General features: G+C 51.5%; 1 protein-coding gene across 8 annotated transcripts in view; it reads left to right on the forward strand.

Annotated features, from left to right (window-relative positions):
* Positions 1-10,786: 10,786 nt before the first annotated feature.
* Positions 10,787-27,364, forward strand: part of Chid1 (chitinase domain containing 1) — a 38,154-nt gene continuing 21,576 nt past the window's right edge. For 4 of the 8 annotated variants that reach the window (XR_010048438.1, XR_010048439.1, XM_063251964.1 and 1 more), the window contains exons 1-8: positions 10,898-11,055; positions 17,122-17,282; positions 18,342-18,491; positions 18,965-19,097; positions 19,961-20,005; positions 20,783-20,889; positions 21,427-21,488; positions 25,100-25,192. Coding sequence is in view for 6 of the 8 variants with exons in the window: in XM_063251964.1 (XP_063108034.1) it covers positions 17,163-17,282; positions 18,342-18,491; positions 18,965-19,097; positions 19,961-20,005; positions 20,783-20,889; positions 21,427-21,488; positions 25,100-25,192 (710 nt within the window). In the remaining 2 variants the exon portion in view is untranslated. Of the gene's footprint in view, positions 11,056-11,085; positions 11,225-17,121; positions 17,283-18,341; positions 18,492-18,964; positions 19,098-19,960; positions 20,006-20,782; positions 20,890-21,426; positions 21,489-25,099; positions 25,193-27,364 lie in introns of those variants that run through there. The other 4 variants (XM_063251966.1, XM_003461302.4, XM_063251965.1 and 1 more) reach the window with 4 other exon arrangements.

A 27,364-nucleotide genomic window follows, 5' to 3' on the forward strand; every position in this document is an offset into this window, starting at 1 on the left:
CTTTCTTTCTTTCCTTCCTTCTTTTTCTTTCTTTCTTTTTCTTGATACTGGGGAACAAACTCATGACCTTGCACTTACCAGACAGGTGCTGTGCTGCTGAGCTGTATCTCTGACTTTTTTTGTGGGTGAGGGGGTGTATCTTGGCCATTCTTTCTGGAGTGAGATGGAATCGCAGTATTGTTTTAATTTGCATTTCTCTAACGACCAATAATGCTGAACACTTTTTCATATATTTACTTGCCCCAATCAGACAGATCCCAAGGACTAGGCAGATGCTTGTCATTTGTTGGCAGTGACTATCTATCCCATGTTAGTTCAGCTACAGTGGCCATGAAATCTGAAAGAAATTTAAGTTACTGAGTGAAAGAAAACAGGATGAAGGTACAGAGGGAAAAAACTCTATGCAGGTGGTAATAAAGTCACAAAAGGATCCCTGAAGCCAGAGATCACAGAGAATTTCTGAAAGATTGCACTGGGAGGAGAAAAGAGGTAGCTATTCTGCCAGAATATTGAGAAGTTAGGAAAGCATCACTCAGCCACTCATTTCTGTTGATATAAAGTTGCAAACCCAAGTGAGCATTCTAGAAATGTTCATCCTTTGGATGGGAGATCAGATTGAACAGGTGTAAAGTCTCACTATAATATGAGTGGCTGTTGTGTCACTGCCATTACCACATAACAAAAGCCTATATCCTTGGGGAATGATCAAAAACATACACAAAGAGCAATCCCAGGCAAATATTACTATGGATATAGATGCTTTTCAGAGACTAGTACTGTCTATGTACTAGTACCAGACAGCTACCCTTGATACCCAAATTAAAGATGGGACAGATTTGCTGATGCTATAGAACATTTGAATCCATTTGCATATCTCAAGGACCACTTCTGGCTTTGTATTGGAATTACTGTGCTCAGTCTCTTGTTCATAATTCTTCTCATTAAAGTCCGTCGTAGAGGATTTACAATCCAGAGACAACTAGGGGCCATGCAACCACGACTGAGCCTGCTTCAGCTCCTTCAAAAAGACAGGGAAGGGAGAGATGTAGAAGACCACTTGGACAGCTCTCCTTGAGTGCAGAACAATTACCTCCACATTAGTTAAATAAATTAGATACGTACAGAACTGGCTAAACTATTTCCTTCTCCCTTCAATTGGTTCTAAGCAACATAAATAGGGCTGGCTGCAGTGCTGATATGTACTCTTTGAAACCAGCTGACAGTTTCCTGTTTCCTCACCTTATGTCTCCCATAAATGATTGAGCACAGATTGAGCCACATAGCTCCAGGAAAGTCAATTGAGTTTGAGCCTCAAGAACAGAGGCTATGACTTCCCAGGGCACAAACGTTTACATATACAGATTAGTCTTTCATATTACAGAAGTGTTTTTTGGCCATGTGCCTAGCTCAGCTCACATTACTCACAAAATTCCTGCCATTCTCACCATCATTCATCCTCGAGCCACTCCCCTCTTCATGATTTAATAAACCCTGGGTTAGGCTCTAGGGCATGACTTTTGTTCCATGAACCTTCAGCTGGACCAGACTCAGGGCCCCTTGGCTGCCTGTAACTGTAAATATGTCTTAGTGTCTTTATTCTTGCCAGGAGTTGCACTGGAGGTGGTAGATTTTAACTCACCAGGATACCAGTAACATTTCCATAGGAATACAAATATAAACTTCCTGGACCTTGAGGAGGATGAGAAAAGAGATTACAGTATTTGGATTATAATACTCAGTGAGGAAAGCCTTTTGTTTTGCCACTATCAAGAGTTGCAGTAGTCAGGTCCATCCCATTTAGAGCACAAGGGCTCCATTTGATGAGGTCCATCCCTAAAGCCAGCAGATGAGACAGGTCATCAGAAATGGGCTGAGGCTTTCTGTGTGAGGCTATACCAAAGCTGGAGAGGCATTGAGTCTCTGTTCAGTGTCTCCATTGGCCACATATGGGGCATGATCTAGTTGCGACTGAGACTGGGGCAGGCTTTTCCCAGTGCCCATCATTGCCACATTTATAACAGGTACCAGGAGGGATGGCAAAGACTGGGATAGTAGATGCCCTTTTGTGAGAGTTGGGAATAGTGAAGGGAAGCATTCAGTATTTTAATTCAATTTGTCTTCCCTTTTGGGCCAATTGCTCATCCTCTCAGTTGTTATAAATGCAAAGGTAGCATTTATGAGCTCATTTCCAGGAGCCTGGGATATCTCTTGTGACTTTTGAAGCTTTTTTCTAATATCAGGAGTGGAGTAGGAAATGAAGTGGAACTGGAGGCAGAACTGTCCTTCTCTGGACTCAGAATCCATATTAGTATTTATCTTAGTTACTGTTCTCATTGCTGAGACAAAATACTCCACACTCAAAGTTAAAGGAGGAAAAGTTTATTTGACTTACAATGTGTAGAGGTTTCAGTTCATAATTGGCTGGGACCAAGGCAGAATGGATGGCAGAGGGTGATCACAAAGGAGAAACAGTTCATGATAGGCAGAAGACAGCAAAAGCAAGCAAGAGATAAGAGTGCACTAGCCCTCTTTCTATCCTTTATATTTTGTCTATGCAGGATGTGGTAGCCTTAATCCTATCCAGAACTACACCAAACCTATCAGTGAACTGATTTAGTAATCACACACACTTGATCCAGCATCATATACTCTAGATCCATCATCTTTGTAAACACCTCCCCCTATGACTGCCTAAGGCTTTGGGGGCACATCTGAACACAAGCCATAACATTCTGTCCCTAGCCCCTCAAAGACTCATGCAGATCCCTTATGCAAAAGGCATTTAATCCATCTCTAACAGTTGCCAAAGTCCTAATGGTATCAGCATTGCTAAAAAGTCCAAGTCCAACTCTCCTCTGAGATTTAAGGCAAACTTTTAGCTGTGAGCTCTGTACAAATGAAAAGAAACTTAAACACTCTCAACATTCAGGGGCACAAGATAGACATTTCCATTACAAAAGGTACAAAGGGTAGAAGGGAATAGGAACAAATCAAGTCCAAATTCCAGCAGGGCAAAGATTTAAATCCTGTAATTCCATGACCACCATCCCCAGCAAAATGTGACAAACTATGAATGCTACAGGTCTTAGATGATTCCACTCCTATGTACTGCCAGTAGTTGTAGCTCACAGGGCTTCTCTCTTGGGCTAGCTCTGCTCCCTCATTGCAGTTTTCCTCAGAAAATTCATGTTCCTGGCTTCTCTAGGGTCCACTGAACCTTCAGCTTCATACTCTGCCTTCTCATAGGCACACTGCCTGGCCTCCCAGGCTTGCTTCAGAAATCTGGGTGAACCCTTCCTGACCCCACAATTCTTCCATTCTGCATGCTCCTAAAACTAGTACCACATGGATGATGCCAAGATCTGTCACCAGCTAGAACACTAACCAGGCTTCCTTCTCTCTTGGCTGTGGGAAGAAATTCTCTAGGGTGCCACTATTCTAGAGCGTGGTGTTCTGGGGCTGTCTTCTCAAAACAAAGTCTTTCATTTTTGCCACTCTGAGGCTGCAAAGACTGGAGTCCTGCTGGTTCTTGTGATGCCCTCAGGCCATCTCTTCTGTTGTCTTCTTCTGAAATACTTAGTTTTTTCTTGCTAGTCTTTTCAGCAATTTCATCTCTGTTCCATCTTTGTAGGTCATGGTTTTTCCTGAAGCTTCCTTTCTAGCCAAGTTCACAATGTTTTAAATCATTCTGCTGGGCTTTTTGCTCTCTGCTCTCAACATAAATCTGGCTAAAAGCACCCAACAATAGCTATGCTATAGCCTCAACATTAGACTGCCTTGAAATTTCTCCTGAAACATTAATTAGTTCACCACCTATAATCTCAGTTTCAGGCAAAGTCTCTGGACATGAGCAAAATGCAGACAAACATTCTGCCACACTGTAACACACATTGTCTGGAGTCCAACAGCCATTGCAGTCCCTCCCAGCAGAAACCTCTTGAGCCCAGTATTTACTGGCAGCATTTCTATTAGCATTCTGGTATTCTGAGCTTTGACCAGAATCTCCCAACGAGTACAGCCTAAAGTTTCCAGGGCTGCTTTTTCACCTAGCATCTCCAGACCTTTCCTAACACTTCCCACAATCTAGTCCCAAAGGCTCCTGAACTACCTGGTCAGGTACAGTCATAGCAACTCCCATTTCTCTAGTACCAAAATCTGCCTTATTTTTCTTGTTGCTGGGACAAAATACCTGACACCTACCTAAAGTTAAAGAAGAAAAAGTTTATTTGGCTCACAGTGTGTAAAAGTTTCTGTCCATAGCTGCTGGGACCAAGGCAGTGTTGATGGCAGAGAAGCACCACAGAGGAGAAACAGTCCACGATGGGCAGAAGACAGCAAAAGCAAGCAAGAGATAAGAGCGCACTAGTGCTCTTTCTGCCCCTTATACTTCATCCAGTCAGGATGAGGTAGCCTTAATCCTATCCATAACTACACCAAACTTACCAATGGACTGATTTAGTAATCACACCACTGATCTCCGAATCACACCTCTAGATGCAGCCACCTCTTGAGAAAAGCTCCCACTGATAATCATATGGGGATTGATTGGGGGAAATTTAAACACAAACTATCACAGTATATTTTGTCATAGCCTCGATTAGGCAGGGCTAAAAGGGCTGGATTTTCATCAGGTCCCTAAATAATGTCTCTCAATTTATCATAATTTACCACCACATATGTATTCTCTTCCATATCAGCCAGGAGGCATCTATTCATGTGATTGTGACTCTCAAGACGCTGTTCTGTCTCCTGATAAATCCAGGCAGGGTTAGTGGAGGCTGTTTATGGAGCTCACTGAGCTGCTACCGTATCTACTGGATTATTTGATTCCATTAGTGGCGTTCATCTGCACAAAATTCAGCTGCCCACCAAATGCATTCTCTCTCACTGGGGGTGACATCTGAGGTATGTCTTCTCCAGTGAGGCTGGAAGCCTGAAATACCCAGAGGAGCTCCTTCCTATATGTAGGGAACCACTCAGACTGCTTCAAACCTTGGGAGGTATCTAATAACATCCAAGGCACAAAGTGGGATACAGTTATGTAACCATGATTTAGCACAGGTAAGCATGCATGCACTGGTTATGGCACCATTAAAGAATGTAAACATGAGACAACCCCCTGTATAGGAATTATACAATAAAGACGCAGGTGGCCATTGCTCTGGCTGTCTGCTCTACCCCATGCTCCCTGATGTTGTTGTTGATGTCTTCTTTAACTTTGGGACCTCATCTATGAAGATCTCCCTTGGGTCCCTTGCTCTGGCCAACACTGTATTTACCAGGGCTTCTGAGAAGGATCCCAGCTACTGTTCAATCTGTGCCAAGGCACTCATAGAAAAGAGAACAGGACAGTGGACCAGTCCCTTAATCTTGCCACTTGTTGGAGCAGAAGGATTGCAGGAGGCTGTGTGGGAGTGGGTAATTGGCAGGGAGAGTAAGGCAGAGGGGCTGAAAGGTTGAGGGGCTCCCTGGGCCTCATGTGCTCAAGAGGAGCAGCAGGAGGAAGCCTGTACAGGGGATCATCTGCTGGGTAAAGGTTAGAGTGGTTTTTTTTCTCCAGTAGAAATAACTGGTGGGCAGAGCAAGTCTGGCAGAGACAGACATACAGAAGGACAAAAGAAAGACAGAGATAGACAAGAGACAGAGACATGAGCAGAGTGAAGAAAGCTTGGGATAAGGGACCTCCTGTCACTTGCTGCTTCCCTGCAGGTAGTTATCAAGATCACAAAGAGTTTGGAAACTCACCATGCCCAATTTAGGCCATTGGGTGAATAAAATATGAGCTGTTATGCCAGGCATGGTGGCACACACCTGTAATTTCCCTCGTTTAGGAGGCTGAGACAGGAGGATCGTGGTAAGTGCAAAACCAGTCTGGGCTACAAAGTGAGTACAAGGATAGCCTGAACTATATAGCAAGGTCTTGTCTTTAAAAAAAAAAAGAGAGAGAAAGAAAGAAAAAACACCATCATAGTCAAATGTTGTGGCACATGCTTCTAATCCCAGTTACATGGGAGGCTGAGGCAGGAGGACTGCAAAGTTTAGACCAGCCTGGGCAAATTAGAACATCTCAAAACTTAAAAAAAAAAAAAATTTAAAGGGGACTGAGGATGTAGCTCAGCAGATAATTGCCTGCCTAGAACATATCAACCCTGGGGTTCAATCAATAGTACCACAAAAATAAATAAATAAATAAATAAAAAGCTGGGTGCAGTGACACACACCTGTAGTCCTAGCACTCTGGAAGACTGAGTCAGGAGGACTGTGAGTAGGAGTCGAGCCTGAGTAACTGAACAAAATCTTGTCTCAAAATGAGCGAAAGAGAGAGAGAGAGAGAGAGAGAGAGAGAGAGAGAGGGAGAGAGAGAGAGAGAGAGATAGAAAGGCTGGAAATGTAGCTCACTGTGAAGGTCCTGGTTCGATCCCTAGTGCCAGAAACATACAAACATAGGATTAGGGTCACTTTAGTGGCCTCATTTGAACTAATCACATCTCCCTAGTCCTATTCCCAAATATAGTTATACCTCGATACTTGACCGCTTTGAGCCTCACAGAAATTGATACTCCGTGTATCCTGATGTGGAAATTTGTCCCAGTACACTCATTTGTGTGGTACTTGATGTGCCGAGTAGAGCACCGAATATTTTAGTCCCTATTACCCTGTGACTCGACACTCAACCAGAACACTGCATTCACTGTGCATTGTTCCTGGTGCTCTGCAGGCCTCCTAAGTACTGAAGCACTACTAAGAAAGCATGTTTTGAAGTCAGGACTTGGTTTGTGACATTCTCACTCTGTGGTTCAGGTTGGCCTTGAAATCACTGTGTATTCCAGGCTGGCTTCAAATGCATGGTGATCCGCCTGCCTCAGCTTCCCAAGAGCTGGGATTACAGGTATGTCACTAGATTCAGTTTGAGGTCAGGACTTTTTTTTTTTTTTTTTTTTTTTTGGTACCAGGGATCAAACTCATGACCTCGCACTTGCCAGGCAGGCATTTATGCCACTGTGCTAAATCTCCAGCTCAAGGTGAGGATTTTTGAAGAGAAACAAATCACCCCATAACAGAGGTACTATTTGGAGGACATGATTTTGAGTCCTTGGTCCCCCTTTCACCCCTCCTAGGAACCTGAATTGCTTTGTTTTTTGAAACCAGATCTTGCTCAGTTGCTGAGGTTCTCAAACTCACCATCCTCCTGCCTCAGCCTCCAAAGGGATGGTTACTAGGAAACTTCAGTTTGATATAGGGAATTACGCTGTGGCCCATAAGAACAAGCATGCCATCTGCTACCATGCCAGCCTAGAACAGCTGCTGCCTATACCACTGTTGTTGAGAACTGTTATCCCAGGCAAACCTGCATCCTAATGAACACCTGATACCACGCCTGAGGATGTACTCCAAGAACATGGGGCTGTCATTCAGTTTTGGGGGACTTGAGTCTGAGCTATGCCGGGAGGTACCCTATGCGCTCAGGTCTTGCTATCAGAATCACTTCACATCCTCTCCCTCAGTGTTTTTTGTTTGTTTGTGGAGGTACAGACTTACTATGTAGCTCAAGTTGGCCTTGAACTCACAGCAATCCTCAGCCTTCCAGAGTTCTGGGATTACAGGTGTGGGCCACAAGACCAGTTTTTCCCTGAGTCTTAGCAGCATTATCAACCATCAAGAACCAAGGAGCAACACAGCAGGTGACACCAGCCAGAGAGGTACTGGTGCAGTGGCTTTTGAAATCCTAGCCCTCCTCAGTCTGCTGACTTCTCTGTCCCACAGAAGAATACGTGGCCTCGTGTCCCTGGACCCCCTATAGCAGCCTGGCCATGCACTGGCCTGAGGTGTTAAGTAGCAAGCATCCTGTTTTGGCTGGCACCCACTCCACCCGTGGCCTTCAGCCCCAGCTTCTTTCTTTTGGGGCCCCACCGGGGTACACTGGGACATGTCTTTTTTTTTTTTTTTTTTTTTTTTTTTTTTTTTTTTTTTTTTGTCTTTTTCCTTTTTATCAGTACCAGGGATCGAACTCACGACTGCCTGCTTGCAAGGCAGGCGCTTATGCCACTGAGCTAAATCCCCAGCCCCTGGACATCTCTGTTTTAAGACTGGTCTGAGAAAGTTTCAGGAAAGGAAGCAACTGACCAAAAATATCATAGCACTGTTCAACAGAGCACAGTGAGTTTCCTGGGCGATATGATAAGCGACTACAAACCAGATGCTTACAAACAGCAGAAATTTATTCCTCATATTCTGGAGAATGCAGAAGTGCAGAATCTAAGAGTCCTCCTGGAGGCTGAAAGGGGGACCCTCCTCCAGGCCCTGCACTAGCTGTCAGTGTCCCTGGTGCCCTGGACCCCCATCTATGCCCCTGTACTTGCATGGCCTTCTTACCAGTGTCTTGTCTCTCCTTCTTCTCAGGGGACCTTGCTCATTGGATTTAGGGCCTCTCCTGATCCAAGATGATCCTATTCAACATCCTTAACATAAGCACATCTGCAAGGACCCACCTAACAAATAAGCTCACATTCACAGGATGCCAGACATCCAGCCCCATCTCCTTGGTTTTCAAGATTCTGAGTTTGCAGGATGTTGAAAAGAGGAAAGCTGTGCTTGAAGCCTTAGTACGCACAGAGCCAATGCACAGAGGGCAGGGCCAGTACACAGTGGGCAGAGCTAGTGCACAGAGGGAAGAGCTAGTGCACAGTGGACAGAGCTAGTGCACAGTGGGCAGAGCTAGTGCACAAAGGACAGAGGAACGCAGAGGGCAGAGCCATTACATGGTGGGCAGAGCTAGTGCACAGAGGGAAGAGCTAGTGCACAGTGGGCAGAGCGAATGCACAGAGGGCAGATCTACTGCCAAGAATGGGCACACACCACCTCTGACACCTGCTCTGGGGCTCTACACCCACCGGCTGTGACCAGACTCCTCTAAACAGGCCTCACGAAGGCCAAGGCCAGCAGGGCCCTTATAAGTAACAGAACAGAACCTGCTGTGCTGGTTCTACAGCTCCATCCTGGCCGTCCCTGCATGTGCACATCCAACTTCCTGCTTCCAGCTCTCTTGGATTTGCTTATCCCAGCACCCAGGGAGGATATGTGACCACAGGGGTGGGTGGGCTCCATATAGAAATGACTTCCGGTCTCTTAAGTTGGAATGTCCCCAGGCCAGGGTAGACAGGACACAGTCAGCAGTCAAGGCCTGTGTGCTGCTTTCTGACCCTGGCCAAGGCCTCTCCTTAGAATAGGGCAAGTCACGGGTCTGCCACGGGTCTTCCTGTTACTGTCAGGAAGAGCCTTGTCTGTGCTGACTTGGCAAATGAGGAACAGCCCAGGGCCATCTGTAAGGGCCCTACCCTTACCCCACCCAGGGCACTGGCCAGCCCAAGGAAGAAACAAGCCCTTCCCGGGGTGTCAGTCACAGCTGGGGGGGCTTAGACATCTAGGGAGGCCTTGAGGCCATCCCCAAGAGGCAGGTACCTTGCTAGCCAGGTGCACTAGGGCGTGTCAACCCAAAGCAAAAGCAGGATTTCAGTCAGCAGCAGAAATGCTTGAAACTGCAGGTCCCTTCTGTGCACAGTGGCTGTGCCTGTCTCTAAGCAGGCAGAGAAAGCAGGACAGCCTCAGAGGCAGCCCTGGCTGGGATCAGCTCAGTCTTAGTCAGGGCACCCCTCACAGTCCTGGCAGAAACTGGTGATGGTGCTGAAGCCCAGCATAGGACCTGGCAAGGTGGTGACACTCAAGACATATATTAAATACAAATCATTAGGGTCAATTTATTAAACATATAAATTCAAAACCCCATTTCATTCTGGACTTTTAGGGCTCCAGCCTCAACCACCATGCCCAGCCAAACTTAATCTATGTTTATTAAGTATCCTTTGTCCCGTACTTTCTATTTGATGACAAAGTCTCAGAAATCTCAACAACTCAAAGAGATTAAAAATAGTAAACTAAACCTCAAGTTACCTTAGAGGCTCCAGAAACCTGAATATGAAACACATCTGTGTTCAGGGTTCACTCAGTATAGAAATGGTAAAGGCCCTGGTCTCAGGGTTTTGGGGCTTACTTCTTGACATTCTCCGACTTCTGTGGCTGATAGAAATCACTTTCAGCCCAAGGACCTGAGGGCCTTTGGTGCCAACTGTGTGATGGCAACTCAGCTGACCTCTAGCTATGCCCGGAGGGACTCTGCAGAGTGCGGTACATCCAGAGTGGATTTTGTTGTTTAGTTCAAAAAACTCAGACCTTGAGGGGACTCTAGACAAGATAACGCTTTTCCCATTTCAGTGACTGCACTCCCAGGACGCCATGTACAGCTCAAGGGCTCTCTCCAGAACTCTGCTAGGGGTCACCACCTGGGCCACTTGCCACCAGTGAGGTGCTGAGCTGGATGCCGGCAAAGTAGATAGTCTCACCCTACAAGCCCAGCCCCTCTGGAAAGACTGGGGCACTGCTGGCAGAAATTTAAGGAAGAGAAAGAGGGAAACGTGTTAGAGCGACCAGAACTCCCTAGTAGCCAAGCCTCTGAGGTAGCAGAAACGGGGAACTGGTCCTGGAAAGCGGGTGGGTGGGTACCGGCCCTGAGGTTTCTGCAGGAAGCTGCCGGGAACAGCAGGGGAGTGAGGTGGGGTCTGGCTGCCGGAGACTGGGAAGTGGCGACGCGCGTATTCCATCGCGCTAGGCCGCCGCACTCCTTCCGGGAGCCTGAGATGATGTCCGGGTCTTGTTTGCCTCCAGGTTCCCGCTGCCTCGACCTGCGGCACCGAAGCAAGAAAGGAGAGCCTGGATGTCAGACGCGCAGGATTTGCGATGTCCAGGTCACATGCCCTGGTACACAACCGACCCCTGCTTTAGCAGGGGCTAAGCGACCAGGACCCATCGGAGGCAGCGTCGCGCAAGCCCCGCCCACAGGCCCGGGCCTCAGCTCTGCAGGCCCCACCCCCCGTCCAGTGTGCCAAGCGTGGCGGGCGGAAGTTGGCGTAGCGGGAGCGGCTGGCTGTAGGCGGGACTTCCGGAGGGCTGTTGCATCTTCCGGTCGAGCGGTAGGGTTTCGGGCGGCCTCCGGACATGAAGGTGAGCTGTGGGCGGCCGCCTCGCCCCGCCTCCTGTGGATGCTTCGACTTTCCCGCCTCGGGGTGGGCGCGCTGAGCGGCGAGGCTCAGCGGAGGACCTGATGGGCGAGAGGCGTGGGCCTCGCTGGGCAGGCTCGCGTGTGGGGGCCGGAGGGACGGCATGCGGAGAGGTGTGTGAGAGCGTGAGTGTGGGAGCGAGGAAGGGTAGAGTTGCGTGAACTCGCATGAGTGCGAACTAGTGGGTACGAGTGTGGAGGAGCAAGCGCGACGAGACTCAGGCCGGAGCCAGTGTGCTGTGGCAGAAGGCGTGTGCGGACCGGCGGCGTGCAGTGAGAGAGAGCGAATCCTGGAGGCCTGCGTGGGAACTGGTGCGGAGCATGAGTGCGACTAGTGTGCTTGGTGGTGGCCTGCAGGTCCCGGGAAGGAGGGCACGGGCGAGGCCCCGGGTGTCCCCCTCTTCGCAGGTGGAGGCTTCACGCTGAAAGGGCACCTCGCCTGCCCCTTGCTTCTCAGGTCTCTATCCTGAAGCCCAGAGAGGTCAGGGAACAGCAGGCCGGTGACAGAACTGGACCTTGCTCCATCTCATTGCAGTCCTGTTTCCACTGCGCGGTGAAATTGGTATAACACCATGGCCATGTGCCTCAGTGCCAGGCGGGCTGCCCGCTGGGTCAGTCACCTCATCCTTGGGGTGACCATGCCTCGGGCTGTGGAGAAAATTGTGGGCAGCACCAGGCCGATGCACAACACACAAGTCAGTAAACATCACCTGGGCTTGCGATTTCTGTCTGCCGTTTCACCTTCGTTTCTGAGAAGACATACCTGTCACTACAAGAAAGTGGTTGGCTCCACAGTGACCAAGGTCTGCTCAGAGGTGACCACAGACGTGAGACAAGCGCTCTGCTTGCCGTAAGAGCAGCTTTTCTGATGACAAAGTCAGCCCAGGGTCTGAACAAGTGGCTCTGGTAGAGCACTTGCCTGCCATGCAGATGTTCAGACCCTAACCCTGCAAGAAAAGACAGGCACCTAGCAGGTGGCCTCAGTGACAGAGGCCCAGGCACATATCAGCATTCAGATCACATTGTACCAAAGTTGGGAGAGCTCAGGAATGGATAGGAACCAATTCTTGGTGAAAATTAGCATGCGTCCCCAAGAAGGGTTAGTTCATGTCAGCTTCTTTCTCTCTGCATGCCCATTTCTTAGTGCGAGTTGGCGTGGAATGGGTTTACATTTCATCAGCCCTAATAAGACAGTCCCCAGTGCTGTGAGACTCAGTCCCAGAAGAGTACCAACTGTGTCCTTTGCTTGTTAGCTCGTTTATGGTTTGTTTGTTTGTTTGTTTGTTTGTGTACCAGGGATCAAATTCACAACCTCATGCTTGTCAGGCAGGCACTTATGCCACGAGCTAAATCCCTGGACAGGTTTTTTGTTATGTTTGAAGCAGAGTCTCACTCTAATTCAGTCTGGCTTTGAACTCAGTTTGTAGCCCACTCTGGCCTTGAACTCACAGCAGTCGTCCTGCCTCAGCTTCCTGAGTGCTGAGATTACAGGCGTATGCCATCACAGCCAGTTTTTTTTTGTTTGTTTGTTTTTTGGGGTTTTTTTTTTGTTTCTGACAGTGTTGTTCTGTAGTTCAGTTGTCCTTGAACTTGCAGGGATCCTCCTGCCTCAGCCTTACCAGCCAGGTGCTGGGATTACAGGCATATGCCACAATGCCTACTGTCGTGGTTTGTTATGAAGCGTGATTAGAAAGAGGTTCTGAGATGTGGTTTGCAATGTCACAACACATTATACTCTGTACAGGCCTTTCTGCCCAAAGGAGTGTCACTGGTATTTGGAGAAAACACATTTTGATGCAAGAACAATGTTAGAGCCCAGGAATCAGCTACCTGCAGAGAACGATGGAAAGCTGGCTTGAATTCCCCTCATGTCATACACATCACACACTGTCCTGGCAGTTGGTCTGGAAAGTGGAGCCTAGCACTCTGGAGTATCCTGCATCCCAGGGCTCTGTCCTGTAGGCAGACTTCTGGATATGGGTGGTCAGTGACAGCCCCAGCCCTGGCCTTGGGCCTCATCTTGCCCTTCTGGTGCTTCCCTGCCAGATTCAGAAGCAGACAGGCCACTGTCCCCCCCCCCCCACGTGTCCAGACAAGCTCCCTCCACTTCCTCTACCTGGAAGTTGGAGACTGAGGGTTGTCAGTGGGGCTCTAGGAGGGTGGACACCCAGGCACCCCTTCAGGTCACTCCTGGGCCACTCCCTGGGGACTCTCCCTGTATAGTTTCTCATACTTTGTGACCCACATCACTCGGGAAAGAAGGAATCTGTAGTCCTGGAAGGGACTGAGGAAGCCACAGTCTCTGCATGGCCAGGCAAGCTGCAGGTGATTGTGGGCCAGCCACCTATTACCTATCCTGTGGCCAGAACTGCCAAACCCCTGGGGGTATAAACCACCCAGACCAAGCTCCGAGTCACCACAGTGAGACTCTGGGCTAGGGGAAGGGTGGGAGGCCCCTTGATTCAGAGTCTGATGCTGGAGAGGGTCCAGTGGGGAGGGCACTGGGCCTGTAGGGGCTGTGGTTTGCATGTATCTTACTCCCAGGTGTGCCCTGGCTCTGAAACAGTTGCTGTCCTGGCCTGAGCATGGTGCTGTTCTACACAGCTGCATGTTTCTTTCCTGACTCAGCTTCTCAGCCTGGAAGCAGCCTGTCCTGTAATTTGCCAGAGTCAAGTGCCTGCCACTTCACTAGTGTGTGGGGGATGTTTTGGGGGCCAGGTCTTACCCAGGGAAATGACAATGAAATGGGGTGGGACCCGGGCTCTGGCATCTCCTGACCAGGTCAACCAGGCCTGGTCCCAGTGTCCTCAGAGGTGCCTATGACTCTGCCACCTGTGCCTGGGCTCTGTGGGTCCCGTAGTTGGGCTGCAGCTGAGCACCAGGGATGTCAGTCTAGGTGACAGGCTTCCGTACACCTGATGACTTGAGGGCTTAGAGGACATAGCTTGGCTGGGCTGTGCTTGTTGCCCACCTGCCTTCAGAGAGTGCAAAGCAGAGGCAGAATTGCCTGGACTCTGAAAATGAACTGTATCACTAATAGAAGTTCAGGGCAGCTGGGCATGGTGCTGCATATCTGTAACCCAGCACCATGGATGGCTGAGGCAAGAGGATTATAAGTCTGAACCCAGCCTGGGCAATTTATCAATTTCAATATAAAAGTAAATAAAAATAACTGGAAATATCGCTTGGTGCCAAAGCCCTGGGTTCAATTGCCAGCACAGGAGTAGAGGAAGGAAATTCAGTACAGAAAAACCAGAATGTACAGATAAAAGAGAAGAAATGATAATAATTCCTGATGCCCAGCTTATTTTTAGCTTCATTACATAGTTTTAGGGGTGCCAGCAATTGAGGCTGGGGCACTGAACTACAGCCTAAGCCCGCCCCCTTTTTGAGACAAGGCTGGCCTTGAACATGCCTCAGCCTCCTGAATAGCTGGCTTTACAGCTGGGTGCAGGAGACCTCACCCTGTATACCTTTCCATGTGGGTATACCGATATAGAAACAGGGCTGTGCTGCATAAATGCAGTTTTGTGATGTTTGCCTCGTCCAGTATGGTCATGAGCATAACAGAGCCTTCTGTGTGCAGTACCCGCAGTGTCAGTGTCTCATGACTGTACACTTGCAAGGCAGGCGCTTCCAAGAGAGGTGTCTGGTCCCATGCTTGGTTCCTGTGTGGAGGCCAGCATGCAGCTGGAGAACACAAGAAGTACAGCTTGGACAGTGAGATGTTTGTGACCAGACTCCCTGGCAAAGCTCTTCCTAGCTCGGGTCCCTTCAGCCTGAGAGGTGTTGCCAGCCGCCCCTCGTCTGCCCATCCCTCTGTGCTCAGAGTGGTGTAACTGGGTGAAGCTGAGCTGCTCATTTCTGGGGCTCTCAGTGCCAGATTATGTTGTACCTCCTTTTGCCCCCTGGAGTATTAGGACCTGAACCCCAAGTCTCATGTGCTAGGCAAGTGGCTCTGCTACTGAGCTACATCCCAGTCCTTCTAATGTTTTTTGTTGGTGATAGTCTGATGAGCTGCTTGTGCTGGCTTTGAACTTGAGACCCTTCTCCTTTAGCCCTCTTAGTAGCTGGGATTTCAGGTATGTGCCACTATCCCTAGCTCATAATCCTTGCCTTAATACATTGCCTTGATCTCAATGTGTAGTCCAGGCTGACCTTGAACTAGTAGCAATCCTCCTGCCTCAGCTTCCCAAGTGCTGAGATTACAGATGTGCACTACCATGCCTGGTCCATTCTCATTCTCTCTCTGTCTTTCTTTTTCTTTAGTACCAAGGATCAAACTCACGACCTTGTGCTTTCCAGGCAGGTGCTTATGCCACTGAGCTAAATTCCTGGCCCCTTTCTTATTTTTTAGTGGAACATTTTTCACGGAGGTGTTTGTCTTTTCCTCCTCTACTCCGTCTTCCTCCTCTTCCTCCTCCTTCTTGTATTCTTCCTCTCCTTCTCCTCTTTTTCTTTTTTCCTTTTTAGCACTTGGGATTAAACTCAGGGTCTTTGCATAGAGTTGGTTGTTTTGTTTTGTTTTGCTTTTTGTTCCCGAGATTGAACTCATGACTGCGCCCTTGCAAGGCAGGCACTTAATGCCACTGAGCTAAATCCTCAGCCCCTTTTGCATAGAATTTTATCATCTCCTTTATTTATTTTTATTTTAAGAGACAGTTTCTTATTAAGTTACTGGGCTTGAATTTGCAATCTTCTGCCTCAGCCTCCCAGAATGCTAAGATTAGAGAGATATACGATTATTCTTGGTTATCTTATTCTTGATTTGTAATTTTTTTATATCATAGGTAGATGATGGATAGAAACCCATTGTCGGGTATGTTTTAAATATATAATTTCTGACTTATTATTTGCTTTTAAATTTCCTATTGCTTTTAAATTTCACTTTGTTTCCAAAGTGAAAGTTTTTTATTAGCTGGATATGGTAGCACACACATGTAATTCCAGGTCTTGAGAGGCTGAGGCAGGAGGATCACTCAAGTTTCAGGCCAACCTGGGTTGCATAGTTCAAGGCCAGCCTGAATTACATACTGACACAGGCTGCAGGAGCAGAAGTAGGCATAGCAGATGGCAGCTGTCACAGGTGTCAGACCACATGGAGAAGAGTGTGCCACAGAGCAAGTTGCCACTGTCAAACAGAAAAATTTTACTTTTTGTTGCCCAGGCTGCCCTGGAACTCGGAGTTAAGTGATTCTTTTGCCTCAGCCTCCTGAGTAGCTGACAGTACCAATATGTGCTATTGTGCCTGGCTTTGCAAGTGTTACATTGTTTTGTTTTGGGTTTTTTTGTTTTGTTTTGTTTTGTTTTGTTTGTACCAGGGATCAAACTCATAACCTCACATTTACCAGGCAATTGCTTGAGCCACTGAGCTAAATCTTCAGTCAAGTTTTACTTTTTTTTTTTTTTTTTTTTTTTTTCTTTTTGAGACAGAGTCTCGCTGTGCAGTTCAGGCTGGCCTTGAGCTCACTTTGTACCCCAGGCTGATCTCGAACTCACAACGATCCTCCTGCCTCAGCCTCCTGAGTTCTGGGATTATGGGCATGAGCCACCACGCCCAGAAAGTTTTACATTTTTATGTGGTAAACTTTGGGGTTATTTTCTTTCATAACCTCTCCCATGCTGGTAACAGTGGGAAAAGTCTTCCCTACCCTAAGAGTATGTAAATAGGTCTTCACAGTTTTTTCTGGAACTTTATGTGGCTCCATTGTTTTCCTTGGGTTTGAGGGGAAGTAGAGCCAGCCTTTTCCTAGACGGTGGGCAACTTTGGCAGCTGGGAGTGGCTCTGTGGCCAGTGGTGACAAAGCTGTCTGGTACCTGAGAGGAGCTGCTGGTGCTGGAGATGACTCTAGTCACCAGGACTGGCACAGGGCAAGGCCTGGTTCCAGGAACCAAGGGCCAGACCCTACTGCTGGCTTCAGTGGGACACGCGCGCGTGCGCACACACACACACGCTGGCCACACCATGTATCCCTGCAGTCAGCTGTCCTTGTGTTCTGTTCTCTCTGCAGCCGCCTGGCCCTGGAGGCTGACTGTTCTGTGACTGCCCACCATGCGGATGCTCCTCCCCATCTTCCCTGTGCTTGGGCTTGCTCTGATTTGGGGTTCTGTTCGTGCTACCTTGTCAAAGTCAGATGCCAAAAAGGCTGCCTCAAAGACACTGCTGGAGAAGGTAGGATGCCTGGGGAGTTGAGGTGAGCTCTTCTGTCTCCCACTTGGCTAGGACTGAGCCAGACCAACAGATGGGCTGCTGGACAAGCTGCACTTAATTGGCCAGTGGGTGGCAGCTGGCCAGTGGCCTAGGCAGCTCTGGCATCTAGCCACCATGCCTCTGAGCACGCAGAACCATGTTTGAATGTGGCAGCTTGCTCAGTAATACCCTCTCGTCATGTGGTCTGTCTCCTGTTTCAGCTGCTGTCTGCTGTGCCTGCTTTAGTCCTGCTTCCTGTGTCACCCATACTACCTCTCTAATGCAAGCTTGTACTGTGGCCCTGTGCTGTCCCTCTGGTGTCTCCAGGGATTGTAACTTGAGGCAGGGGCCCAGTCCAGCCTACCTTTGACCCTGTAGTCCCCATGCTGCCAGCCAAGCTGTCAGAACTCTTCCTGCCTTGGATGGGGAGCCACACAGTGGGTGTCTGTGTCTTTTAAGGGCTCTGTGGGTAAGGTGCGGGCAGTGTTGGGGAGTCAGAACTGGGCCTTGGACCTTGCACAGAATGGCAGGTTAAGGACTTCAGAGTCTGGGTAGGGGAGGCAGGTTCATAGGGGAGGTCACAGATAGGAGTGTAGGTGGAGTTGGCAGGTGGGGCTGCACGGGCCAGCATGTTCTCAAGAGGTGCAGCCTTCAGTGCCCAGATTTGCACTGTGTGGTCTGAGTGGCCCTGAGAAGGGTGAGCTCAAAGGGCTAGGACGGAGCCCAGTGGCAGAGCACTTACTTGGGGTGTGCAGGGCTCTGGGTTCTGTACCAGGACCAATAGAAGGGAAAAAAGAGGGTGGAAACGATCACCAGCATTGCCATTGTCTACCTACACTGTGAATGCAGGAGTGGTGCTCTTCCAGCCCATCTTTCCCAGCCAGCTATAGGACCTAAGGCCCTGCGGCCTTGTCCTCCCTGTGCCAGGTCTCCAGGCTGTTCCTGCCGTGTGGACCCAGGGACATGAGCTGCAGCAGAACCAGCACACTCCACCATGCAGGGCATGTACACTGACTGCTTCCTCCCTTTCCTGCATTTCAGACACAGCTTTCAGATAAGCCTGTCCAAGAGCGTGGTCTGGTGGTGACAGACCTCAAAGCAGAAGATGTGGTTCTTGAACATCGCAGCTACTGCTCCTCGAAGGCACGGGAGAGGAATTTGGCTGGGGATGTCCTGGGCTACATCACACCCGTGAGTCTGGCCCCACCATAGTGCTGGCCACCTCCCATGTGCTGATCTCCCTGGGCTGTTGCTGCTGTGAGACTGCAGAAAGAGGTGCTGTCGTGGAGACGGTGGGATGAAGGGTACTAGGATTTCTCTGGACCTCACGTCTCGTGGCTGCAGATGCCCCCTGAGTTGAGTCTAGGGGACTCTCAGGCCGTGTGACCATGCTAGGGGGGCTGGCTCAGGATGAGACTTGGATAGATGAGTACAATCATCCCTGGTGAGGGGACAGGGCCAGGATCCCAGGCTGAGGTGGCTGTCCCAGCAGGTCTCCAAAGCAGAAGGAGGGCACCCCAGGCAGGAGCTATCATCTGCCCAGGCTAAGCATTGTCTGCACCAGCCAGCTGGCCCAGGCATGCATGTGTAGGACAGCCAGGGTGGTAACATAGTGACAAAGCAGAGACAAACTCACCTGCTTAATGTGCTGTCTCCCCTGCCAGTGGAACAGCCATGGCTATGACATGGCCAAGGTCTTTGGGAGCAAATTCACACAGATCTCACCCGTCTGGCTACAGCTGAAGAGGCGTGGCCGGGAGATGTTCGAGATCACAGGCCTCCATGACGTGGACCAAGGTGCTTGCCCTTCCTCCCATCTGCTGGTTCTTTGGCTGAGATGAGTGTGTGCATCTGTGAGTGTGGGAAGGGGCGTATGGAGCTAGGATGACTGTTGAGAGTATGTGACTGAGTATATCGAGTGTGACTGCAGCTGTGGGTTTGTGACGAGTGCAGCCTGCTTCCTCACCAGCACACACAGCCTAGCGTGACACTATAGTGTGGCTGCCAGGGGAGCAGGGAGGATGGGCAGGGAGGAGGTGACTAGGGATCTGGGACCTGTGTCAGGACTTCCCTTGCACGTAGAATGTGGAATATTCCTGAGCAATAAAGGACTCAGACCTTGGCGTGGTCTCCTCTGTCCCTCCTTAGCAACTTCTGCTAGTCAGTGTCCAGAGGGGACGTCCTTCCTTAGCAACTTCTGCTACTCAGTGTCCAGAGGGGACGCTGTGCTGTGCTAGAGGTTATAGGACCCAGGCCTCAGCAGCAGGTTTTGAAGTTCTGTGATGAGGAGTGGTTTCCTGATACCATGAAGACTGTGGGAGAGGACAGTGTGTCAGGGAAGGCCTGGTGCGTGCTGGCTGCCCCTCCGCTCAGAGCCACAACACTCTGGTCAGGTGCTGTCCTGGCTCAGACCATCTCTGGTGCTGGGAGAGGGAAGGTGAGCTCAGAGCCCCTGAAGAGTCTGGAGGAGGGTATGGCCAGCAAGAGCAGCTGTGGAGCACTGTGCCAGGGTCAGTGGAGAGGGGTTCTCCCTCTGGCCTCCTCTCCCTTCTGGCTCAGCTCCACTTGAGTGTTGTCGACACCTGCCGTTCTGACAGTTTTCCTCCTTGGATGGGCTGGGCACCTGCTCTAACCCTCACTGTCCCCTCCACGCCCCACAGGTTGGATGCGAGCTGTGAGGAAACATGCCAAGAATCTGCACATTGGTGAGTCCTGCAGCCTCAGTGGAGGTGGCACTGCCCGTTGGGGTGGGCGTGGCCCTGAGGCACTCTCAAGATGCCCAAGTGCAGGTCCCTCTCCTAATCCCTCTGACCAAGTCTGGGCTCGGTGTGATTTGCATGGGTGATGGCCACCAGGGCCCGTCCTGTTCTCCTTCCCATTTCTTTCTTTCTTTCTTTCTTTTTTTTCCTCCTTCCTATTTCTTCTTCATCAGTCTCACAAGCACTTCTTAGCTCCCTGGGGCTGGCACCAGGCCGGACCTGAGCATGAGGCTGGCCCTGCCTGGTGGAGGGCATGCATCTCACCTGCAGTGGGAGCCTGTGCAGCAGGGACTGTGTGGTCGGGGACAGACGTGGGGCTGAGATGCATGCCTGCCACTGGCTCAGAGCCCTCCCTGAGGCTGTGGGGTCTGGGCCAGGACTTGGGAGCGTGTGGGGATACTCTGGTTAGACAGAGGGTGGGGATGCTGCAGACAACGTGGGCAGCCAGGAGCAGAGAGCCAGGGTGTGGCCCAGTCCCTTCCTAGAAGACTAATGAGGAAGGCTATCAGTATGATTCCTCCCTGATAGGTCTCTCTGCCCAGGTTGCACTGGTATGAGTGTCTCTACTGGACCTGTAGCCATCTTGAATGGTATCTCTGTCTGTCTCCATTCTTATTCTGCTCTGGGAGACAAGGGGACACCTTTTGGGGGCCAAGAAGCAGAGGAGGGGGTAATTTGGGGTTTCTCTGTTGCAACCTCTGTGTCCCTGCCCCCAACCCCCAGTGCCTCGTCTTCTATTTGAGGACTGGACTTACGATGATTTCCGGAACGTCTTGGACAGTGAGGATGAGATAGAAGAGCTCAGCAAGACTGTGGTTCAGGTGGCAAAGGTGAAACATGTGGGTGTCTTGGCCTCTGAGTGTAGGTGGGGCTCCTCAGCACAGCCTCCAGACCCCACCTCCCTGGACAGAGCCCGCCTCTCCCTTGAAGGAACCCTGCCTCTCCCTTGAGGGACCCCACTTCCTGCTTCCCCACTGGCTGGTACTCTCACAGGGCTTTAGTAGCTCCTGTTGCCTGGCTTTCCTGTTGAACACCTGGCCAAGCCCATGTCTTCCACTGAAGACAATGCCAGCCTGGGTCCAGCTGCCACACTCTCTATCTTGACCCCAGAGGTTATCTGGGAGTCCTAAGAGTGGGTGACTGTGTCCTTGACCAGAGCTCCACTGCCCTCCTTGGAGAAGCCAGTTGCCACAGCTGCTTGCAACTTGGCCTGCAGGGGCAGCGGAACTCGAGGCAAATGTACATGCGTGCCCCACACTGCCTCTCCAGAGTTTTGGGCAGCACAGGATTGTGACTTTGCTAGGCAGGTCTGTCTTCCTGTCCCTCCTGGGTCCCTGTTGTTCCTTACCTGCTGCCGTTTCTTTCAGAACCAGCACTTTGATGGCTTTGTGGTAGAGGTATGGAGCCAACTGCTGAGCCAGAAGCATGTGTGAGTGGGGTAGCTCCAGAACTGGCAGGGGCCAGGGGAGGGAGCATGGGCGTATCCTTAGGATTGTCAGGAGGAGCAGAATCAGCAAAAAGTATGTTTATCATTATGTGAGGGATTTACTAGGGAGCTTAGAGCAGCGGAAGCAGGAGTGTCCACTTGGCCATCTGCACACGAAAACCAAAGGATCCAGGAGCTGCTCAGTCCATGATGGGAGCCACAGAGCAAAAGGGACGGAGGACACAGTGCCAGTCCCAGGTTGAAGGGTTGGATGCTCCCTGGAGAGTCATTGGGGTGTGTTCATCAGAGGCTGGAGAACTGGAGTCCGAAGGCCACGGCAGCAAAGGACAAAGCTCTTGTCAGGGTGCACCAGCTTCCTCTCCTCTCTCTGTTTTCCTAGCCAGGCTATAGGCCTGTAGTTTGGAGCTGCCCACCGCAGGGGTGGGTCTCTCTTCAGTTTGCTGGTCTGCTTGCCAGTCATCCTGGTAATCCCATAGGCCACCCAGAATGCACTTCACTCATCTGCCTGCTGATTGTTTCTAAATGCAGTCATGTGGACAGTCACGATCAGCAGTCAAAGTGGGAGGGCCTCTGTCGGGTGGGGACGGGACCCCAGCAGTGGAGGCCACTCAGGAGCCCTGAGTGACCATATCTGTGTGCCAACCCCAAATCCCTAGTGGGTGGTAAAGTGAGCAGAGGAACCTGACCTATCAGGATTTAGCACAACGAGGGTGTGACTAAGGCCAGCGCAGACACTGCACAAACCCTCACTGAGTAGACAGGAGCCCACCTGGGACGATAAGGAGAGGTCAGCCACCAGCTGTAGTGGCACACACTCACAATCCCAGCATTTGGGAGGCTGAGGCAGGAGGATCACAAGTTTGAGCCTGCCCAAGCAGCTTAGCAAGACTCAAAATTAAAAATTAAAAAAAGGGTGGGAACTAGTGATGTAGCTTGGTGCAAGACATTGTGTTCAAACAGAGGCAAGGCCAGCTGAGTACAGTGAGCGCCTGAAGTGTGACAGCCACAGCATCCTCTGGAACAAGGCTGTGCAGGCCCTAGCAGCTGCTGCTGTCCATGGGACGAAGCCCTCCAGCACCTTCGTGCCCCCTTGCTACTTTGATGGGAGACTTGGGTCCCCACACCCTGGCCAGGTCACCAGGGGCATCGGAGTCATGGAAGGTGCCTGCAGCTCCTGCAGTTACTACAGGTCCAAGACAGCTTGGGGCTGACCAGACCCCTGAACAAAGGCCCCTGCCTGCTCCCATTCGGCAGTCCAGCCAGTTTGCCTGAAGCTGGCTCCGTGCCTGGCTGACAAGGTGGCATAGGGAAGGTTCTGCCCTGGCCAGGGCTGCTGCAACCTGTGGTAGGAGCCTGCATGGCAGAGGCCTACAGCCTACTATCTGACCCAGTGACCTCCAGAAAATTACCGGTTATGAAGTCGGCCATCCTCCCTTTCCTTTCCTGCCTGAGGGACTTCCAGTGGTGTCTGAGGCCCCACTTAGAGCCTGGAGGTGCTGTGCTGCCCCTGCTGCATGCAGAAGGGCTGTAGGGCTTGTCTGTGCCCACCAGGAGGCAGCAGCCCCATACAGATCTGTTCTGCTATGTGTGCTGCTTCAGTGGAGGTGGACACCCAGGGCAAGGATGAAAGACTTACCAGGACTCCCTGTGCCCACCTTGGCCATGATGTCCCCACTGTGCCTCAGGAGGCTGGGCAGAGGAATGCAGTGGGGAGGACAAGGGACACACCACAGTAGAAGCGAGTATCCTGGGTCTGTGGGCTGCCTTGCCAGGCCCTGGGCCCTCTTCTGGTGACTCCAGCCCCTCTGAAGGAGGGGGTCGCTCACAGAGACATTTGCAGCTCCTGTCCTTCCTTTTCTTCCCTGACTGACAGCTCTGTTATCAGGTTTGCGGTAACTCGGTGCATTTCGGTACATTAAGAAGGCAGGAAGACACAGCCTCCTCCTGTCTGAGCCCTCATGGGCCATTAATACCAGAGCAGGAAGCCAGGTGGAGTCACAAAGCCTAGCCCTGGAGGGTGGGAAAGGCCACTCGGCCCCTCATGTCAGGAGGGGTCTCAGGGCTGCGGACCTGGTAGTCCCTTGGGCATTCTGTGCCCTACTGCAGCCCCCCAGCATGAGCTCAGCCTCTTAAAAAGGCTGCTGCTCTGGTCTTTTCCTCTAGTCCCACCTGTCACCTCGTGAGCATCAAGCCTGGGTCTGAAGTACCCCATCGGCCTGTTGAGGCTGTGGTTGGCAGGTTCAACAGGCACATGGACTGAAAAGCCAGCCCATTAGAGTCTCTCTGGGGATGGTGAGGTGTCCTGGAGCTGTCTCCCCCCAGCTTTGCCAGTTTGGCTTCAGAACACCATGCAGACAGGGTGGCTGTCCTGGTGCAGTGGCCAGTGGGTACCACAGGAAGGGCTGTGTAGGCAGCCTGGAGGTCCTGCTGGTGTCAGGTCGTTACTTGGGCTCCTAAGTACCCTGGGCTCCCACCAAAGTCCCCTGGGGAAGGGGATGAGACTCCTCCCCGTGAGGTCCCAGCAGTCTTGACTTCAGGGCATGCTCTGGGTAGCAGCCTATGGCCTTAGCCTATCCTGACCAGAGGCCTGACTCCATTCATAGTACTGAGGAGGTCCAGGGTCTCCACCCAGCAAATGTCAACGCTCCCAACCCAGCAGAGTGATAGTGACAGCATGATAGGCTTTAGTAAGAGGCTGCAGGCCCTGGGGGATCAGCCCCATGGCTACCCCACAGCCTGCCCCTAGGAAAGGCCAGGCCTTCCTGTCCTGCCGGCCCCTACGTGGACTTACCCCAGTATACCAGGCCCAGGGAAGGCTCGATGGGTTCTTGTCACACCTGTGCTTAGCACAGGCCAAGACACATTTGTCCAGAGGGTCTGTTGGCAAAGCCCTTGGAAGAGACATTGCTGCTGCCAGTCCCACTGGAGCAGCCTCTGATGGTCTGCTTCCACAGTGGCTGGGGCAGAAATAGGCCTATCCTTGTTGGAGGTCAGCTCCAGGCTATCTGCCTGACTGCTGTCTCCTGACTGGTAGCTGCATAAGCTCCTGGGGTCCCTTGACAGATGACCTTGGTCTCCTTTCAGCATTTGAGTCTGCTGTGTCTTGGGGACACTTGCAGGTAGCATGAAGGCCCTAGCAGGAGGCCTTCTAAGGGTCCTTCCCTCTCTGGTCCCCCCATCTGCTGGCTTCAGTGTATCTGGTACCCAGCCCAGGGGCCTGGCCCTTTATTTGAAGCAGCACCTGGGGTGGCTTTCAGAGCATCTGATGGTGTTTCACAACCTGGAGCTGACCAGCCAGCTCAGGTCAGCGTGCTAGGCCCACCTTGGGGCCTAGACCTTGGGCTGTGTAATCATGTGGAGCCCTTTCTCTTACTACACTTGGTATAGTGTGAACATTTGGAGACCTGAGTAAGTGGAAGGGTTTTGTGCAAGTCCCAGGTGGAGAAAGGGCACTTCGTGGGTCCACAGTGGCCTCTGTCCTGAGGGCCATGGCTACAGGGGCTGGGAATTATCTGTGGGCCACAACAGGGCATCCCAGGCAGAAGGTTCTCAGAGCCCTGGGTTCCCTGCTCTGACCCTGCCTCCTCTTGCAGGGGCCTCGTCCACATGCTCACCCATGTGGCTGAAGCGCTGCACCAGGCCCGGCTGCTGGTCATCCTGGTCATCCCTCCCGCTGTCACTCCAGGGTAAGTGTCTTCCTGTCCAGGGGCAGGGGCAGCCAGTGCAGTGTTCCATCAAGGGCCAGGCTCTTTCAGTCCTCACAGTAGACCCACCCATCTGTGTGGATGCACCTCACTGTCTTGCAGGGTGGGAGGGGAGGTGTCCCCTTCTCAGCTGGCTTTGGCATTCCTTCCTGTCATTTGTCAGCAGTAGAAGACTGTGCCCTGCGGTGCAGAGCAACTTCGAGGCCACTGAGGAATTGCTCAATTTGAGAGTGGGTGGGTTCTGGGCCTATTTCCCTCCCTCACAGGTCCTGGAGCTCCCAGAGGCTTGGTGCTTTAGGCCAAGGCTATGCCCACTGTACCCTGCCCTGGGTTAAGCCAAGCAGGTGAGGGCTATGGGGCTGTCAGCTGTGCCAGCCTGTGTGTCAGGTACAGACTACCCCCCCCAACCAGCTCTGCGAGGTGGCCCACAGCTTATGATGGCCAGGTGGGGGTATGGGTGCTCTGGCATATTGGGGCAGGGGTCCTGGGTCTGCACACAGCCCAGCAGCTCCCAAGGAGCAGACCTGCCTGCCTGCCCTCTAGCCCTCAGCCAGATACTCCATCACCCCTGTAGCCTGTGGCTCATTGGCCGATGGGATTGGTGAGTCTGGAGGCTACATGTTCCCATGTGGTACACATTCATGTGCATGGCCTATGTGTATAGTGTAGTGGGGCTCTGCGCCAATCCGTCTTTGGTTTTTAGTCAGCATTGTGCAGCTCCCAGACCAGGCAGGAAGTGGACATGGGAGCTAAGGCTGCCTCCCCTGTCACTTGCAGTGACAGTGCAAAGCTCTCTGTGCCTGTCCCCATGGTACCAAGTGGGTTCCTGTGTCAGGCTCCAGCCCCTCATGCCCAGAGCTGACCACAGGCCCAGGGCTGCCTTGCTTCCTGGATCCAGAGGCTTAGTGGTTTGGGGTCTCTGGAGCCAAGGGCAGAACACAGGAGAGGGGCTCCTGGACTACTATATGAATGAGGCCTCCTGGGGTCTGTTAGGTTTCTGGAGTCTGGGGTCTTTGGTGGACCCAAGATAGCTGCAGAGACCAGGTCAGGCCTACACTCAGGAGGGTGTCCACAGTTGGAAGAACAAGACTACTTGGGGAAGCCTGTGCAGGCCAGCGCTACAGGCACCAGGCCAGGTTGTCCACACACATGCTGGGGCACAGAGCTTGTCCTGGCACAAGTGGGCACAGGCCAATGTAGGGAGCGTGCAGCCATATGGGCTGGCACTTGATGTTGATAGCCAGTGAGCACGCCCATTGGCCATGACCACCTGGAGCCCACCCAAGACCAGGCGCAGACTGAGCTGGGCTTGAATGTCTTCTTCCTCATCTCTTGGCTGCTATTCCTGGGAAATGACTTTGGAAATGACTTTTTGTGAGATTTTCAGCACAAATGGAAAGTTTGTTTGTTAGAAGTCATGCTGTGTCTAATCTGTTCACAAGCTGTCCTTGAGGCACTGGACCATGCATTCTGCCTTTTGCCCTGACACTGTGGGTCACACATGGCTCCGTGGCAGGCCTCTCCATGCTGTGTGGGCTGGGGATGATGGGGAGGATGTCGGGCGGGAAGTCTCTTTGGAAGCTCTATGCAGCCCAGACAGAGGGGCCCAGGGACAGGCTGAGAGGGTGCCCTCTCTCCACAAACAACCACCCCACTTGTGGCTGGATAAGGCTGACCACGGGCTACCCTGGTGTCCCAGCCTCTGGAGCACTTGGAAACTGAGTGGCCTGTGAAAATGAGTCCAGGCCATGCCATGCATTTGTCATGTGTCAGCCACTGTGCCAGGTAGTGCCGTGTGGCACCATAACTGCCAACACAGTCATCCCTTCCTATGGGGGAACATTATGGAGATGTGGGGCCGGCCCGCCAGAGGTCCTGAGGTCTGGGCAGCATGGTGAAGCAGTGCTGTGTGGCCACGGGAGCCAGGCATGATGGCACTGTGGATGTGGCAGGGTGTTATGTGTGTTGGGATGCACAGGACCCAATGCTGGACGCCAAGGAAGACAGGGTGGGCCTGACAGAAGGCCACCTCAAGAGCTCTCACAGAACACCAGTGCCAACCAGGGACCATGTGGCCACATTGCCAGCAAGAGCCAGCTCCTGCTGGGGACAGTGCTGACAAGACCACCTGGTCTGGGCTTGTGGCCCTGGGCT

The sequence above is a fragment of the Cavia porcellus genome, unplaced genomic scaffold (genome assembly GCF_034190915.1).
Source record: "Cavia porcellus strain 051 isolate PalLab524CR breed Dunkin Hartley unplaced genomic scaffold, mCavPor4.1 scaffold_6, whole genome shotgun sequence".
Taxonomy (NCBI): domain Eukaryota; kingdom Metazoa; phylum Chordata; class Mammalia; order Rodentia; family Caviidae; genus Cavia; species Cavia porcellus.